General features: G+C 30.7%; 1 protein-coding gene across 1 annotated transcript in view; it reads left to right on the top strand.

Moving 5' to 3' along the window:
• Positions 1-19,798, top strand: part of LOC126744387 (protein PALS1) — a 463,284-nt gene that overhangs the window by 16,126 nt on the left and 427,360 nt on the right. Inside the window, exon 2 of the mRNA XM_050451770.1 lies at positions 16,837-16,922. Within this exon, the coding sequence (XP_050307727.1) occupies positions 16,856-16,922 (67 nt within the window). The 5' untranslated portion in view covers positions 16,837-16,855. The remainder of the gene's footprint in view (positions 1-16,836; positions 16,923-19,798) is intronic.

The raw sequence follows: 19,798 nt of genomic DNA on the forward strand, positions 1-19,798 counted from the left end.
TTATTAAGTGTTTCCTTTTTCCTGTGTCACCCGGTATATATGCGCATCCTACTGCCTGACAAATTGGGTCGAAAATATATGAAAAAGTTGACAATTTCCATAGTAGTAGAGATACAAATACTAATAAAATGTATGTCAAAAGGGCAGTCAGCTGAAGCAAAGATATTGACATCATCTACGTTTAGGAGAATACTAAACATTACTCGCTGGTTAAACATTACATTAGCAGTAAGATATAGAATTTAAGTGAAATAGGAGATGAAGAGAAATTTTCAACTTTTTGAGACCAAAAAAATAAATCATTGTTTGAATATTAAAATGACAGTAGTCATAGAGATTTAATAAAATAAATAAATATTAACAGTTACGTGTTAGCAGAGTTTGTAATTTTAGTAAAATCTAAATAAGTTAAATGTTTTTTACGCATATTGAACAATGTGATTTGTTAGAATGCTGCCTTGTATATGGCGAAAAAATAGTGACAGAGCTCTAGAAGCGTCTCGCCAGAGATTCTAGACTTGTAACTTGCCAAACCGAAGATAATTCTTAATTCTAGAGGAAGGAACCAACTTATAGTAAGCGAAGATACTGAAATTTCTATTTTGGCTCATATTTCCCATATGACTCAACTAGAGATTTAGGAAGAGTTTACGGTGTGAGCTTAGTAGCAATATGGTGGGTATTAAAGGAACACAAATTTATACCATATAAGTTGTAGCATATGAAGCAAATGATAATGTTTTAAACTGTATCATTTGGAGCGAGTAAGCTAAGTTTTTAAACAAAGGAATGTTTAACCGTAAAAATGTACACTATTGGTCCCATGAAAAATTTCATTTCAAATTAATTTACAAATAATAGGACAAACAAATAAATATAATGAATTTACAAATTATGTTTGGGGTTACATAAAAAATGAAATGTATAAAAAAAATAAAACGGTTGATTACATACATATTAGGCAAAAATTTAGATCAATAGATGGAAGATCAATCTTAAAATCTACGAGACGAAAAAGAGATATAGGAAAACAAATTAATAAAAAAATAAATAAAGGGTTTTTTGACATATACTTAAACCCTGGTGTGTAAAGCTCATACCAATTTTAAACTTTTGTAAGTGTGCCGAATGGTTTTTATATCAAAAGTTGTCCCCCTGACAAACATACTTGACATATTTTTGGATTTTGCCCAAAAGTTTTTTCCCACCCCTGTAATGCCTTGCTGTACGTTTTCGATGGGCCACCCTGTATAATAGTACTTAGTTAAATATGTTTAAAATTATCTAAGCCATTATCCCTTTTTTTTTTTTTTGGCTTTGCAGTTCTCCATTCGTCTACTAAAAATCATTTAATATATGACTTTAATTTAATATGTAAATAAATGTACTTGTGTTATACTCTGTTAATTATGCACTTACATCTTAATCCTTCAGACACTCCAATGACACCAAACCTGAAAAAAATTAAAAGAAGATCAAATGTGATTCAAAAATAATTTTAGAAAACAAAATATTGGTCGAGGACACACGCTTCACACCAGAGGGCTTTATCAGGACGACTTTTATTTATTTATTTAATAATCTTAGTTCCTAGTTAAAAAGCTAATTAATAAGTGGTTAAAATCATTCTTAGAAAGATTTTTAAACTATAATTCCAATCACTCTATGAAACAAATATTAATATTATAAAAAATTTGAACACTTATTGTCTCATGTCGACTCTCACAAAAAAATCTTTTTAAAATTAAAAACTTTCTTTTAAATAGTGACTATGATGCATAAATTAATTAATAAAATATTGTCAAAACTAATGAAACATCTCAAAAACAACAAACAGTACAAAACCACATGTATTTATGCAAAGTAATTAAAAAACCTGAACATCAAAATTATAAAAAAATACTCTTGAATTAAATGATTGAAATTAAAAAACACCCAAGTAACATAGAAAAAAAAGCAGGGCGTTGACAATCCAAGTAACGCCTATTTCAACTTAATTAGCACCATAAAGAATAAAACGAAAAAATAAGAAAACTTGTTCATATCACAAGATTCTACACTATGTGAGTCCCCAGGTATATTTATTATATTAATTAATTTATTACAACATACAACTTATCAATGTTTTGTTTTTTTTCTCTATGAAGAATTAATGAGAATATTAGCTGCTTTAAAGATAATTGTCTCACAACTAATGTCCAAATTCATCTCCCAAGGCAGATGGTTTTAAAAAAAAAATTAACTCAAAAAAATCTCTTCAAAAAAAGTTCTTCAAAAAAATTAATTTTATGCATAATCTTAGTTAGACTGAAAAAAACTACGAGTGCGAAAATTTAACCTTTGTTACTATGCCAGAATATATGATTTTATTAGTGTTTTTGTGTATCTTTTAGAGTCTCAAGAATAATCTCATAAAGATCGAAACGTCGACAAAAATATATAGATTGATCGTCTAATGTAGTTTTTTTGACCTATATTGAACAAAAAATAAAGCAATCTTATAAACTGAGGTCACGAGAAATAATTCAACAGGACACACGCTTCACACCACAGGGCTCTATGTGGACAACTTTTATTTATTCAACCGAATTCATAATTACAAAGCTAATTAACAAATGTGTAAGTAAGTACATAAATATAATATATGTTTACATTATGTAACTCACAAATAAAAGATCTCCACTATACAAAAAAAAGATTTCCACAAGAAATATAAGAATAGTGATAGACCAACGGAATGATATAAGGTTGAGACATAAAGGATAACTATATTTCAAGCCCTAAATCTTTTTCTCACACATTTTTATAAATTGAATAAAATAAGAAAAAATCTTGAATTTTTCTTCCTAATTATAAAAAGAGTGTAAGCCTTAGTTGAAAGAAGGTAAACAAAATAAAATATGATAAACAGGCCAATTATTGGTTTAACAAATTAGATGTTCGTAGATTACAATTCAAGGTAAAATAAATATCAAGACTAGTATTACTGTAATATGAATTATTTGCTAAATTTATTTTGTGCAATAAGACACCAAAATGTCCATGATCAGTTAACTATCTCATAATATATGAATTCTGCTCTATTTTACAATCTTATTTTAATAGTAAGGGTTTTCAGAAAAAAAAAATTCTCGATGGTAATTATTTGGATTCGTAATAGTGCCTAAGTCATGTTCGTTTTGTCATTTTTATTTAATATTCTAGATGTAGATATTTATTACGTTGTCAATAGATTAATAGATTTAAGGACAGACATAGAATCAATTAAAATTATGTAATTTACCAGTATTATAAAACTGGTAAATTACATACCAAAGTATTATACCTATATATATACAGGGTGTCCGGAAAGTCAATAATAATACTGAAGGGGCTGATGTAGCAACTCATAAGCACCCAGAAAAACATAAAATGACCTTAGTAAAAAATCGATGGTTTTCGAGATATTGGCACTTTAGTGAAAGTCACCAAAATCCTACTCTTGGATCAGATTTTCGATTGTCACGCCTTAAAAATAGATATTTTTTAGAATCTCTTTTTAGCTATGCAACACTGAATAGCCATTTTACTGATCAAAGACAAACATTAAACTAAACGGCCAACAAATTTAATAAGAAATCTATTCTAAAATAAAGTATTACTTATTTTTATTTTTTAAACTTTGAATTTGACCGCTCATACTGAACCGAAAAATTGTACGGCAACCCGGCTAATACCTTAAAAAGTTTGCTCATTTAATTTAATTTTAAAATTACCCAATATGTTTTAAAAAAAGCTTTACTGTTATTGTGATAGAGTGAAAGATAAACCTAATCTACCTTATGAAAAAAATAAAACAAATTTATAATTATGTTATGTTCAAAAAATATTTTTATTTAACTTAAAAAAAAAATTAAAAATCAAATAATATGTTCGAACTGTCTACCACCAACGCGAATGCAGGCGTGGCATCTTTTAATAAATGATTTATTGATCCATCTTGCATTCCTGGCAGCGTTAAGATCTTGGACTGCATCATTTATTCGCTGCCGTAATTCAGCAATATTATTTATTGGTCTTGCATAAACATTTTCTTTTATGCAACTCCAGTAAAAAAAATCGAGGGGGTTTAGGTCTGGAGATCTGGGAGGCCATAAACTTGGACCAAGTCGGCCGATCCATCTGTTGGGGTATGTTTGGTTTAAATACCGATGAACTTCATGGGCATAATGTGCCGGGCAACCATCATTTTGGAACCACATTATTCGGTGACTGGCCAAAGGAACATCTTTTAAAAGAATTGGTAGATTGTTTCGACAAAAATCTAAATAAGCCTGCCAGTTCAAATTTTCTGGTAATTCGAATGGGCCAATTACACTTCCGTTCAAGATACCGGTCCACAAGTTTACTCTAAATTAGTACTGTGACCTTTCTTCTCGAATAGAGTGGGGATTTTCCAACGCATAAGTGTGCAAATTGTGCATGTTCATAAAGCCATCCTTTTTGAATGTACTCTCATCCGACCACAATATATTATTTAAAAAATTCGGATCCTCTTGATTTTTTTGCAACATTCTGCGGCAAAATTGTAGGCGCGGTTCGTAGTCTCGAGGCAGTAGGCTTTGCACTCGTTGAACATGATTAGGGTGATATTGAAATCGCCTGGTGATGTCGTTTACTACCGATTTCGGTATCCCTGTTCTTCTTTCGATTGCTCGTGCCGAAGTAGTCGGATCATTTTAATTTCTTCTAAAACTTGATCAACATAATCAATACGAGGTCTTTTCTCTCAAACAGGAGCATGAGGCATTCTGCCTTCAGAATATGAGCGGTGAACATTAATAAATACACGATAGTCAGGATATCGGCCAAATTCGGATATCTTTCTTGATAAAGATTAGATGCTGCTACAGCATTTCCTCTGCATTTACCATAAATGAGATGCATGTTTGCATATTCTTGGGCAGTATACGGCAAGGGCATAATAAATGATTAACCAATAAAACAAACAGCTCAAAGAACACAGTCTACAGGAAAAAGGTAACAGAAACGTTAGGATACAAGCAACAAAGTAGTTAGTTCACGGAATACTGTAAACAAACTAAATTCCAAAAATGTTTGTTGTTTATTGCTATGGTGATAACAATTACCTTCGATAATTTGTACAGTATTTTTGTTTTATTATGTACCTATTAACTTTGTGTGTATTTTGTCTGAGTATTTTTTTTTGTATGTTTATGTGTTTATATTTGTATTTTTTTCCTTTAGCTTTGTCGATAAAATATAAATTTTCTGACAATAAAGCATTTTTTGATTTGATTTGATTTTGATTAGATTCGCTCTTGATTTCTTTAATTTTTAAGTTAAATAAAAACATTTTAAACATAACTTAAAAATTTGTTTAATTTTTTCACAATGATATCATAAGGTGAATTAGGGTTATTTTTTACTATAACACAATAATAGTAAACTGTTAAAAAAACATTTAGGTAATTTTAAAAAGTAGATTAAATGAGCAAAGTTTTTAAGGTATTAGCCAGGTTGCCGTACAATTTTTTTGGTCCAGTATGAGCGGTCAAATTCAAAGTTAAAAAAATGAAAATAAGTAATACTTTATTTTAGAATAGATTTCTTATTAAATTTTTTGGCCGTTTAGTTTAATGTTTGTCTTTGATCAGTAAAATGGCTATTCAGTGTTGCATAGCTAAAAAGAGATTCTAAAAAATATCAATTTTTAAGGCGTGACAATCGAAAATCTGATCCAAGAGTAGGATTTTGGTGACTTCCACTAAAGTGCCAATATCTCGAAAACCATCGATTTTTTACTAAGGTTATTTTACGTTTTTTTGGGTGCTTATGAGTTGCTCCATCAGCCCCTTCAGTATTATCGCTGACTTTTCGGACACCCTGTATATATATATATATATATATATATATATATATATATATATATATATATATAATTATATATATATATTTCCCCTTCCTCCGCACAGTGCGGAGCTAATTACATCTGTGATATGGGTGATATGGTTTTAACAAGACGTCCTTACTTATATATATATATATAATTATATATATATATTTCCCCTTCCTCCGCACAGTGCGGAGCTAATTACATCTGTGATATGGGTGATATGGTTTTAACAAGACGTCCTTACTTTGCCATGGCCTTTCGACAATTTCTTGATGCTACTTTTCGTAACAGATGGATTGGACAAAGAGAACGGATTGAGTGGCCACCAAGGTCGCCGGATATAATCCCATCAGACTTTTTCTTATTGGGCTATTTGAAGTCCAAAATTTATGTGAATAGACAAAATAATGTTGATGATTTAAAGTAATCAATTCGACAAGAAATTAAACTCATCGATCCGTAAGTTGAAAATGTGCAATTGGAATTTATTTAGCGACTTCAAAAATGCATTGAAGTAAATGGACAACTAATTGAACATCAGTTGCAAGCAATATTGTATAATTTTTTTTAATGTCGTTGTTTCATTAGTCTATTACGTCAAATTTGACAAATTGTTAACTTTGAGCATATGGTATGCTATACAAAAAGTATTATATATATCGTAGAATTAAAAATGTCATAATATACAGGGTGTTCCATTTAAAAAAATTAATGTTGACGCCATAGATTCTACTTGAGATACCCTGTATAGAAAATTTTCATTGCAAAAAATGCGCGCTAATCGATGTGACAGAAAAATAAAGAAAAGCTAAAATAACACCTGCATTTTAAATGAATTTGTTTTTTTCATCATTAATGCACTGTATATTAAAAAAAACTAAGTTTATTTACAAACTTATAATAAAAAGAGATCATACAAAAAATAATAATAAAACTAACCACAAAGTAAAATATCTTGTTAGTGATAAAATCTAAACTTTCAACTGAATATATAAAAAGATGTCTTACCATTGGCATATAAAAAACTTTTCAGTTCCTTTGTTAATTAAGTTTACAGTTTTTAATATGGTTCTTTACATAAATTATTTGATTTATGTTGTATGCTGTTTTATTTAGTATCAAGATTTTAGTTTTGGCTTTAATAATCTTAAGCTGTTTATTCTCGAAAGTTCGCAGTTTAATTCTGCATGTAATTTTGAACTTATGTACAAAAGATATCGTTGAGCTAGTAGGGTTTTTACTTTAGGCAAACGACCAGATTGCTTTTTAAGCCGTGTATGAGAATGTTCCATTTCTCTTAGGATATCTCTCTTTTTGGAGCGTAATACTTTTGGTATATATTCCCTTATATCAAAAATCTCAGCTTTATTAAATAATAATAATAACTGTCCTTTTATTTGTCTTCAATATAAATACAATAAAAGCATTTATCAAAGTCTCTGAAAACTCTACAAAGACTGAGAAATGTTTGTCCCTTGTCGATAAGGTGTCCTTAACCATCTCTATGGTCAGAACCTCATTCTTTTTGTATTTAGAATACACAGCTTTCCTTAGCAATTTGGCAATATCCGTGTCAAGTCCCTTTGATTGTCCGGCATCTTTCCTTTTTTTTCTGTCATTAATCCCTTTTTTACAGGCATATTGTACTATAGGGTACCCCTGTTAAAAACGCTGTTTTTTGCAAAGCACTACAATCATTTGTGAACTGAGGATCATTCCTTAGATCATTCCTTAATTTCGTTTTAAAATTGCTTGATTTTCCCCTGTAGCTTCTACTTCCCTTGCCTCTTTTTGCTTTCTCAACACTAGAAAATGAACTATCAAAACTATGTGAGTCTAAATCACTATCCAGATCACTCTTATTGTTTCATCACAAATGTTATTGTCTTTCTTGTGCACCCACGGTCTCCATAAGCCCGCGCAAACACTTTCCTCTTCATTTGCCCAATTTTCCTGCCTATTTTCCCAGAATGGAAACATTTAAGGTCTTTAGGTATAATACCAAAACAAATCCACAAACACAAATAAAAAAAACACACTTCCTCATAGTAAAAACTGCAAATAAATTAGACGAATATAGGCTAGATTCTAAATTCTCCACTTTCATAAACGTGTAAAAAGCAAAACCGGCAAAACCCATCAAATAATAATAACCTCACATGGCTCTCCTCCCAACTATTTTAAAGGCGATAGACCCTTAAAGATCTCTTTAAAAACACGTCGAAAGTAATACAAAAACAGCCCAAAAATGTATTTGGGTACGGCCCCGTAATTCTCAAAATCAGTGGGATAGAGAGAGATACACAATCACTTGCACAGCCTAAAGTAGGAATCGCCAGAGCGCAGGTGTTTTATCTTTGTTTTAGACTGGCTAAAAAGAGATGACAAGTCTGTGAGTGCTGGTAGTGTTTAAAATAATTTGTAAGATGCTTGAATTTTAGTCCGCGGTCATCTTTTTGATATTATTTTTTTGTGATATTATTTTCTTTCTAAAAATGGACATTTTCGAAAGAAAAATAAAAAATAGTATAAAACATGGGGTTTTACGTATATTTAAAATGATTTCATAGATAAGCAATATAAAATTTTGCCATTTAAACATGTATATCATGCGACAATAAATACAACGTAGGCGCACGGACTAGTTAGTGTGGCATCTGCGACACATCAATGATTCTAATAGATCTCTGAACTGGACTTTAGCTTATTGCGTAGGTATACCGGCTAGCCAGAAAGTACTAGTTTATGTACAAGTTTAGCCAACTGTAGTATAAACCGTTCATCCGAAGACAGCAATTTTGACCTATCTAGGAGCGGAGTTACGTGATCACGTTTTTTCCTATTAAAACAAATTTTGAAGCTTGCATTTTGAATTTTTTTGTAGATTATTTATTTCACGTTGATATAGTGCTGGCCAGACGAGTATATTTGCATAACTGATAAGAGATAATATGAGACTGCAGCTTTGCGACTCAAAGCTGCAGTCTCACATCTGTTATAAGATAATCTTTATTCATATACATAATTTTTAGTTTATAAAAACATACTTGCATCACCTAGACACATGCTCTTTAAATCTAAGATCAATGTCTAAAACAAATCCTAGATCTTTTTTAAAATTAGTAGAAGACAGGCATAAACCATTATAGCTATTTTCGCCGTATCAGGGAGTGGTTCTCCAAATACTAGCGGCTTGGATTTAGCGGAGTTTAAAACTAATTATGACTTACACATAGATTAGATATAATAGAGAGATCTAAATTTATAGCTTGCACAGACTCGTCGGTATTAATTCGATGAAAACAATGATAGACTTGGGTATCGTCAGCGAACTAATGTGAACGACAAATACGAAGATGCTTATGAAAATCACATGTATACAAGGAAAAAAGTAAGGGCACAAGAATACTAGCCTGTGGAAGTGTGGAACTCCTTGTGACCATTTTCAATAGTCAGAACAAGCAGAACTTACTCTTACCCTTTGATGCCTTTTTAATAAATAATGCTCCAATACGTTGCTGTTAGGTGTATGGAGCTTAAATAATTTAAGTTTCCCAATAAAACGAAGTGTTCCAGGGTATCAAATGCATTGCTAAAGGCTAACAGTACCAATACAGTTGTCTTTCTTTGATCAAAGCCTGTCAAATTATCGACACAAACTTCAATGAGAGCTGTACTGATACTGTGATTTGTACAAAAACCTGATTGTGTTGATGGTAGCAATCCCCTGTTTAAGCTAAATTCATTAAGTTGAACATAAATTAATTTCCCAAAAATTTTGGACATGGTTGGGAGTATACTTATTAGGCGATAATGCGGCAATGCGGTTGAGGTGTTAATCTTGGGAACAGGAACTATATCACCTCGTTTCCAACCTTCTGGAAAAACGGTGAACCTAATACAAAAATTTTTGCTATAAATGTAATGTATAGAGTAATAAAGGGAGTTAAAAGATTAATCATTTTTATAACTATGGAATCAGAACCTGAAGCATTACTTTTATTTTGAAAAATTATTTTAATTACCTGATCCTCACATACTTGTTTAAATCATTAAATAATGCATCCGATGACTAGGTTCTTTGTTTTCCTAAGAATCCATTCCTGCATGAGACTAAGTGTTTGTAAGTGAGTCTAAAACAACTCCCTTAAATCAAATACCATAGGTAAGATGTAGTTGTATAGTCCTGAGTAGAAGATAAAAAGTATCAAAGTACTTTTTTAGTTCTTAAAATTTGTTCATGAAAGTTCTAAGTTCATTGGTGACACGTTAAAAATGTTTAACACGCTAAATATGTTTAACAAGTAGCTCTGGGAGTTGCTTTCATAAATAAGAACAAAGTCATGAAAAAAACAAATAAAATATGAATATTTACATTTACATAGGTACTTACTACATGTCTAAAAAAAAGTCATTTTAGTCAACAAGTTAAAATCGAAATACAATCGTTCTTCGAAAAAAAAGATCTTTAAATATAAATAATGTTTCAATCTTCATATCAATAACAGGAATGCTTCCTAATAATCTAATATAGAACAATAAGCGACTACAATTAAATGGAAATATCTACAAATTGCTGTAAAAATCAGCACGGCTGGCTACATCACGCATCATCCGAAAGTTTATTAGAAGCTCTGATGTATTCTAGGTCCTGAGCCAATTACAACATCCAGTCCATATGTGAGCCATTTCGCTTTAGGTCTATTAGTAAACGGAATTAGTAGTAAACACTATTAGCAAATATATTATATTAAGTTAAATTAGCACATGGCCTGATCCCTCTGATATCTTGGATACATAAGATCAGTGCACAGTGCACTTCAATTTAGGCAAGAGTGGATATCGTTTCCAAATATATGCTGAAAAAAAAAGTGCATTATGTTGTATCTATTTATTACATAAACCATTTAATGCGGAAATGACTTATTAAGTGTCTTCACTGTGTGTTCAGTTTTCCTATGGTAAACCTCGCAGCCTTAGGTATACTTCTTCTAAGTTTCTTATGTGGTTATGTGGTCCTCAAACAAATTATTTACCACAATAATGTCATTAAGGTAAACCAGATATGTCTCCCGGGATGGAAGAAAGACACAGTCCTCTTAAAAGTATTTGCATCAGCATTCAAAAGTAGCAGGAGCATTGCACAGCCTAAATAGCATCCCACTATAATCTAGCCGAAATTGCTATAATCTAGTACCCACCCATAATAGAATGTAAATAAATAAAATTAAAAATACTAATACTAAATAAAGAGTTTTTTTGATATGGACTGAAACCCTGGTGTGTATAACTTATACTAATTTTAAACTTTTGTAAGTGTGTCATGCTATTGCGAAATAATCATATTTTTTGTTAGAGGAAAAAATCAAAAACTTTACAGAAATTACAAATAATAAATATAGGCCTATAATTAATTATATCGAATTGATCTCTTTTTTTAAATGCCGGGCATACGTTGGAGACTTTCCATAAAGCAGGGAGGGAACATATGTAAGTTAAACACAAGAATAAAAAGCTTACCGAAAATATATCTGCAATCTTTAATAATAAATGCAGAGTTAGGGAGGTTACTTTCTAAAATTAGGTTAGTTGATACAGTGTGTCCCAAAAAAGTGTGGTACATAATTTGATTTTTTTTTTAAATGGAACTACCTATATATTTTTTCCGAAATGGGAGTCTCATTTGATTCATTCTTTAACCCTAAATCAGTTTTTCCCTAAAATGCGACGTTGCCTAGTTATTAACAATTGAAAGAAATTTTCACGAAAATCTGTAAAGTATGGTAATATAACTTCTTGATCAATAATTTTTTGTAAAAAGTAACCCATTTTGTCATGTGATCAGTGTCTGAAAAATTGTGCAGCGTAGTGAGATCTGTAAAGTATGGGGTTTTGAGTGAGAATGTTATTAACACTCGAGATAAAATATGAAAAATAGGGCATATTTTAAGTTTTAAGCGACACAGGCAAATTCTCAATTACAACTGACATACAACTATGCTTAAAAGTATAAAAAAATAGTAACAATAAAAAAAAACAAAAATTTTGTTTAAAGACTCGGCATCACGGTTATACAGGACGTCAATATAGGTGGTATAATTGGCGGAAAGTTGAGCAATATAGTCTCTTTTTATATTATATGATGACACCTTTAAATTTAAAATACGACGTTCTGTCTTTAGAGAGCCTGTCTTTTCATCAACTTTGTTTTTCCTTGTCGTCGCTATATTGACCATTTGCAGTTTTGAATAGCCCTTTTGATTACCTTTTCAATGAGGTATCTTGTATTTCGAATGATGATTTAGGGTCACCCCTATTATATTAAATACCTATCTCTCTATCGTTCACAGAGCTATTACCAAAATTACGTGTTGGAAATGCAAGTGTGATACACTGTCAAAAAAATTAAAAGAGCTGTTTAAAATTTTAAAATTCCAATACGGCGCCCAAAAGAAAAACCAACCATTATAATGGAAAGTTTATACAGGGTGACCCCTTTGGACAGGCTGAGATAATCCTGATAACCCTAAAATCTTAAATAGAAAGATACATAGTCAAATGATACATCATCTTGAAGCTTTTGAATACTATAGAAAATCAAATTTTAGAAAATTCTTCTCTGTTTATCAAGGAAACCACATTTTTTATTATTATTTAATTAAATATTCAGAAGGAATCAAATATTCAAATATGCTGGCATGAATAAATCAGAAAGGTATTTAAATTTTATAACTTATATCTCTATAAACTATAAATACTGCAAGAAGTTAAAATTAGTTCAAGTAATGAATTTATATAGGTAACGAAAAGAATAGGTCTCATTATATTCCCTTAAGGAATGCCGACTTTATATAAATTTCTGGACAAAATTATCGCACCACTGATTATTTTGTCAAGAAAATTTAAATGAAGGTAAATATCAGTTAAAACAGTTATATATCTTTTCTAATACAAAAATTAGAACTGGACAAAAACTATGTTTATGCTCTATAATGGAACATGATGCTCGTGAGAACTGGGAAAATATTGCGCAGGAAAGTTTTCAAAATTTGATACGAGGAATGCCGCGAAGACTAAGCGGTCATTGCAACTAGATGTGGAAATACACGATATTAAGAATTCGTTATTGTTTTTCTTGAGTCTATTGTTTTATTTTTGTATCAAAATTGAAGTTAGTGAAAATCGATGTTTTTTCCTTGTATTGAATTTACTTACTTCAATCTCGTTTTGTAACATTTTTTTTGTTAATAAATAATGCATAGTTAATAATGCTTATTATTAATTTTTTTTATCAATTTATTAAAAAAAAAATCTCTAAAAATCAAGTGCGATAATTTTGTCCAGAAGTTTATTTCTGGGGAACTTAAGTTGTTATTTACTTTAGTGTATTGCTTTCTTGAGGATAAATAACTTTCAACGACTTCCAACACCATACCTCTCATTCCATAATGTTCAAGAACATCAAAGAGGTTTTGGTGAGACACTGTATCGTAAGCCTGCAGTCCATGGAAACCACTCTCACCTTTTCATGATCGTCAAGCAAGTAAAAAATAAACACATCACAATAATTCAATTTTGCTTGTTCAAATAAAAGTAATAATGTATCAAAATTTTCTTGATGAATCCTGACTAGTTATCACTTAAAGACCATAAAGTTAATAAGTTGATTTAAGATTTCCATAAATAGGTAAAAGAAAGAAAAACAGAATGTGGAAAATTAATAATTTTTGGTGAGGGTTATAATTAGATTTTATTTTGAGATTTGCTAATAAGTTTTTGAGTTTCACATTTTCGGTTATTATAAATCAGAATCTTAATTAATAACTGTAAATATTTATCAATTTGCCATGGACATAGGTTAATTATATTTACTTTTATTTTATCTAATTATATTTTATAAGTTGTATTATAAATCTTACAAATTATGAATTCATTAAATAATTTTTATTGTTTTGACATAAATTTAAAAAATGGTTTGATGATTTTATTAGAGAAAATACATTATTTGATTTAGTAATTTTTATGCATTTGAAATATTTCTTTCTTATCGCTTATTTATGATTTATCTTTTTTCAAAAAATATTGTTTGTAAAAATATTGTTATAATTGTTTTCACATTTCGTTTTCTCTATTTGGCGAAATATCCAGAAATATTACATTAGAACACGTTGCCAAACTTACGGTTTTATTTGAATTATTCGATATTTTTAGATTGGAAGAAGTAAAACTACTTATATTGCTTGTAGATGCAATTACGGAATAACAATAAGTTAAATTTTTATTGGTTTCAATATTTGAAATTAAAGCTTCATTCTGTCATCAACTTGTGAAAAGTTTTGGACATCTCATTTTTTTTACAGAAAATAATTTCTCTAGGAGATATTGATTAAGGTGACTATTAACATATTAATAACATATTTAAATGTTTTAAACATATTGACAATGAAAGGCGTTTGTCAAATATTCAAGTAAAACAATGACTCAATTAAAGATTAAAATAAATCCTTAAATGTAGTGAATATTTTTTAACAATTTTTGAATACTCCAGTTGAGCTAAAATAATTAAAACCAAAGTTACAAAAAATTAGAACTTAAATCTGAATTACTTTAAACGATCCATGCACGATCAATAAATCTTTAACTACCTTAATTGACTGGAATAAGTATAATTCATTCTTTATAAAACTACGCCTGAGGTGCCGATCAATGACTGACTCAATTACATAGTTTTAAATTTGCTTTTATAAACCTATATTTTTTATATTTTTTAAAATCAAATTAGATCAGAAATAAGTTACCTAAAAAATAATACCTAATTGATGGTATTACGATTTTCGAAAATCCTTTTTTTAAAACTAATTAAACGAACGGTACTGCTCTGTAAAGGCTAAAGTATCTAAAAGAAAAATTGAAACAAAATAGCTTGTATTAATTGGTTAATTTGAATTCAATATTTATAATATATATGGTGAAAATTCTATAATAAATAAACCTCTCTATTTAGTAAGAAAATAATAAATTATAATATATAAACCTTTTTAAGATACCACATTTTCGTACATTTCTTCTTAGTAGTTTTGTTTGGTATGTTCTTACCTAACTATAATTCTTCAAAACATTATTTTCGCTTATCCATAATTTTTTAGCAGTGTATTCCCCATCAAAAAGAATATCCATATTTCCACGGATTTGAATCCACTCAAACGGTATTTGATTTAGAACTTAAGATATAAAGTAACTTACATTATTGTTTTTGTTTATTATGAAGTCCTTTATAACAACACTTAACTGTGTATATTATGTAAAAGTAGCATCTTTTAACTACGCTACTCAAGAAAATAAATTAATGTTTATCACCAAAAAGGTCCACAAAAAAATTAAATAAGCTTTCGAAGAAGACCTGTCGAAAACATTAATAGATATCAGCTCAAAGCGCTCAAGTTTTCAGGGCCGATGATGCAAAGCAGGCAGACAGTGACTGTCGGCACACGCGTTTGGCATAATTCTCGGGTTGACTTCGACCGACGCGACGGTGTCGCCATCCCATTGTCGGGTACATTTGAAGGTACATTTTCGTCCATAAGGTTGCGCATCTTCTCAAATATTCAATCAATGGTTATAGGTTGTAAATAAATAAACAAATAACTGTATGTTAAATATGTTAATAAGTCAAATCAAATCAAATGTTAGTGTTACTGTTAGGACCTAAGGAATTAAAGAAAGTGTTGCTCTCAAAATGAGTATGCTCATTAATGTAAGTGTATCCAAAAGATCCAACCTTAACCCCTTCTGACAAATGTGGAGCAACTCGGTATCCGCCCCAGGCTCGAAATCATGTCCGGTCTCAATAATATGATTGGCGAAAGGAGAAGAGGTATTGGTTATAAATCGGTTTATATTCTTTTCAATGAGTTTACTATGTTCTTTGACTCTCGTCTCGATTCTCCCTCGGCTTTGTCCGATGTAGCACACATTGCACTCAGGATGAGAACATCTTAGTCTGTAAACACCAAGTTACAAGAGGAAAATGATGGCACTTTCATCCAAAGTTGAATAAAATGATTTTTGTACCATGCAGTTCTTATTATTATTAATATTTAATTATTATGTATTTTTTGAATTTGAGGAGAGAGAACTACGGCTTCGGTAAGTGTTTTTGAATATTTTCCTTTTCCCCCTCCCCTTTTTTGAATCTCTATGATATGCATACTGTCATTGTATGTTAACTTATGTTTTTTATAATTTTTTAACAAGTATTTAGAGAAAGTAGAGGGAAAAAAAGCAAAAAAACATTCAACACCATTTCTTTCTATCTATTTTAGAGCCCTGAAGATGAATTAAATATAATTCGAAACGTTAGCGAGAAACAAACAGTTTTCTTTAATAATTGATGCATCCACTTTAATATTTAATGCACCCACAAAATACCACTTCCAATACAAAATTTCTGGTCATAAATTCACAAGAATTAATAATAAGATCAAGTTCTATTGTTACAATGCGTTCATTTCCAAACGCACCACCCTTAATAACTGTTTAAAAAAACACGTCAATTTAGATATACAGGGGGACGTTTAATTTTATATTTGAAGTATGATGTGACACATCATTGTAAACATCATTAAAATGTGTATTCAACAGTGCCAAAAAAAATTAAATCGGTTGATGTACCAGCGAATAGTGACCAAAAATGTCTGGGAATAATGGATATTTTATCGACATAAAACTTTTGTATTTTAAATGGTTACCTTAAGTGGCATACACCATTTTAAAGGACATACGATCTGCTATGTAACCAAACTGAAGAAAAATATATAATTGGTTGACGTATAAGCGAATAGTAAGCAAAAGTGTGTGGTATAGTAGTGGTATGTAGGCTCTCGAAATATTTATGTAATTACTAGTACTATTATAGTTCTAATAGCATTTGTATTTTTCAGATTTTTCGTCGTACAAATCATGGTGGATTTAGGAGGTTATGTAATAATTCTCGTCGAAACTAAAGACAAAAAGATAAAGCTTTATGGTAAGTTTTTAAATTTTTATTTCATGTTATGTTACTTTATGAATTGTTATGAATTGAATAAATCCTTTAATACAAAACCTTAATTATGGTTAATTAATCTTCAATTAAATAAAACTCCTAAAGATATAATTAAAGAAACTTTTTTACTTTGAAACTTTCGATTCTTAACGAGAGCAAATTTTCTTACCTTTTTTATAGAGATTCACTATTTAATTCAAAAACTTCATCCATTATTCTCAAAAATACTTCAAAAATACTTCAATCAAAATCTCACAAATGTCGCATCTATTAGTTAGGTTTATGCGTTTCGCCCTACGGCATTATCAGATCTTATTTTATCTACAATACAATTTTAAGTACAGACAATAAAGAACACTTATAATACGATATAACTCCGTTAATACTCAACCACTTTCTACTAATTACATATCTGAAGATGTGTAAGCCAAAAATTGCAGTATATCAATAATTTCTTATCTAAAAAAACTTTCTTTCTTCTTTTTGGTTTGAATATTCTTACTGTTGGAATTGTTAAAAGCGGACTGTATGTTGGATTTGTTCTGATACTGCTAACGTTAACTAATAAAAAAACGGCAACTACACGTTAAAATGACTGGTTTATATTAATAAACCTTCTTAATATTAGGTAAAATAGATTAATATGTTTCGTTTTACGAGAGATAAAAAAGGAAGAAAAAAAACAGAAGCATAAGACGATTGTTTCTCTCGCAATACTGCCTCGTACTCCTCGTAGTTTTTGACAAAGCTCAAGATGTGCTTCCCAGAAATTGTCTATGACGGAGCGCGGTTGCCGCTTACACTGTTGTCAAGTCTTTTTAATCGAAGTGTTTTCAACCGAACATTGCCCCCCACCTTGAAAGTATCACTTTCAAAATAAACATGTAAACTGTTCTTAAGAACTAAATGTGAGTGATAAAGAACGCACTGTCATACACTAAAGTCTCTGTAACGGCAATGGACAGATCTTGGCAAACAAACGTTTGATAAGTCCTTTTCTTGTTTTGATGGTGGCAACCCTTGAAGTTCCATCCCTATCTGGATAAAGCATGTCGATTCTTCCCAACGACTTACATGGAAGTAGATTATCTTGCTTTATGATAACTAGGTCACCAGTCTTTAAAGAGTCATAGGTATTACGCCACTTGATGTTGCTGCAACTCTGAGACATATTCAAACGACCATCTTCTCCAAAAATGCTGCTGCAGCTTCTGGATTTGTTGAAAATGTGACAAGCGATTTTCAGGTATCTCGACATAGTCTGGATCAGGTATGTTATTAATGGCCGTCCAATCAAAAAATTGGATGGAGTTAAGGGTGTATAGTCTGAAGGATCACTAGAGAAGGACGTTAGGGGTCGCGAGTTCAGGACTGCCTCCATTTGCACTAACAAAGTATAAAATTTTTCGAATGTTAATATAAAGCATTATCTGCAACACGCTTAAGATGAGATTGGATCGCCTTTACACCGGCTTCACACAGATCACCAAAGTGTGGGGAATGAAAGACCATAAAATGCCCTCATTGTTAAGAGATTCACTCAAAGTTTTACTATTTTCTTGTAGAAATATCCTAAGTTGTTTTAATTCTTGATTAGCTCCGAGAAAATTGCTTCCGTTGTCCAAAACATTTGATATGGTTTACCGCGTAAACGTTTAATAAATCGTTTAAAAGAAGCAAGGAATGCTTCCGTAGTCAGATCTAAAAGTAACTCAAGGTGTATAGCCTTCGTAACAAAACAAATATACAAATAGATATAAGATTTTGTAACCTTAAAACCGCGACCTAGTCTATCTTTGATCGAAAAGGGTCCAGCGTAATCTACACCTGTAGTAAAAAATGGTGGCGTTAAATTTATTCGTGTTTTTGGTAGGTTGCCCATTATTGGTAAAATAGGCGTACGGTTACTTTTAAAGCAACAGACACAGTTATGATAAATTTTTCTAGCCAAATTACGCCCTGGTATAGGCCAAAATGATTCACAAATGCTAGGAAGTAAAAATTGAGGCCCCGGATGAAGCAGTATTTTATGCCACTTAAGAAATAATAATTTGGTAAATGCATGTTTTGATAGGGTATTATATGATAACTAAAATTCGAATTTGTCAATCTTCCGCTGACTCCAATTAACCCAAAATGATCTAAAAATTGATGTAGTTTTGATAATTTACTACTTTTGGATACAAATTCACCTGTACTTAATAAACGAATCTCATCAGAGAAACAACTACGTTGAGAAAGTTTTATGAGAATACGAGATGAGTGTTTTATTTCTGCTGCTTCAAGCGGGGCGAATTTTCGTTTTACGTTCAATTCCTTGGCAATAGTACGTTCTAAGTTGCTTAAACTTGAATATTTTGAAAATTCAATAATAGATTCAAAAGAGACAATGGTATTTGCTTGAACTACATTATGCATTTCGGGAAGATTTTCTAAAGAAATACTAAATTTAGGCCATACATGTTCATCTAGTTTTAACCAAGCGGGGCCTGACCAATAAAGATCAAATGATAACAACACATTTGGACTGACACCACGAGAAACACAATCCGCTGCGTTGTTTTGAGTTGGAACACGTCGCCACTGTGTAATGTCTGAAAGTTGTTGAATCGCAACAATACGATTAGCCATAAATACCTGTAGGGGATCTGGAGTCATACCTAACCATCCACTAACATCTACTAATGAAAACATTTAATGATAATTTACTTTGTTTACTAATCTTACGAGTAACAAGGCAGCTGTGAGGTTTAACCTAGGAATAGTTTGTGTCTTAAGCAGGGCTACCTTTGATTTGGTACAAATAAGCCTGACTAAGGTATCACTATCTTTCTTAGTTGATTTAATATACACATATG

This window comes from Anthonomus grandis, chromosome 14 (genome assembly GCF_022605725.1).
Source record: "Anthonomus grandis grandis chromosome 14, icAntGran1.3, whole genome shotgun sequence".
Classification (NCBI taxonomy): domain Eukaryota; kingdom Metazoa; phylum Arthropoda; class Insecta; order Coleoptera; family Curculionidae; genus Anthonomus; species Anthonomus grandis.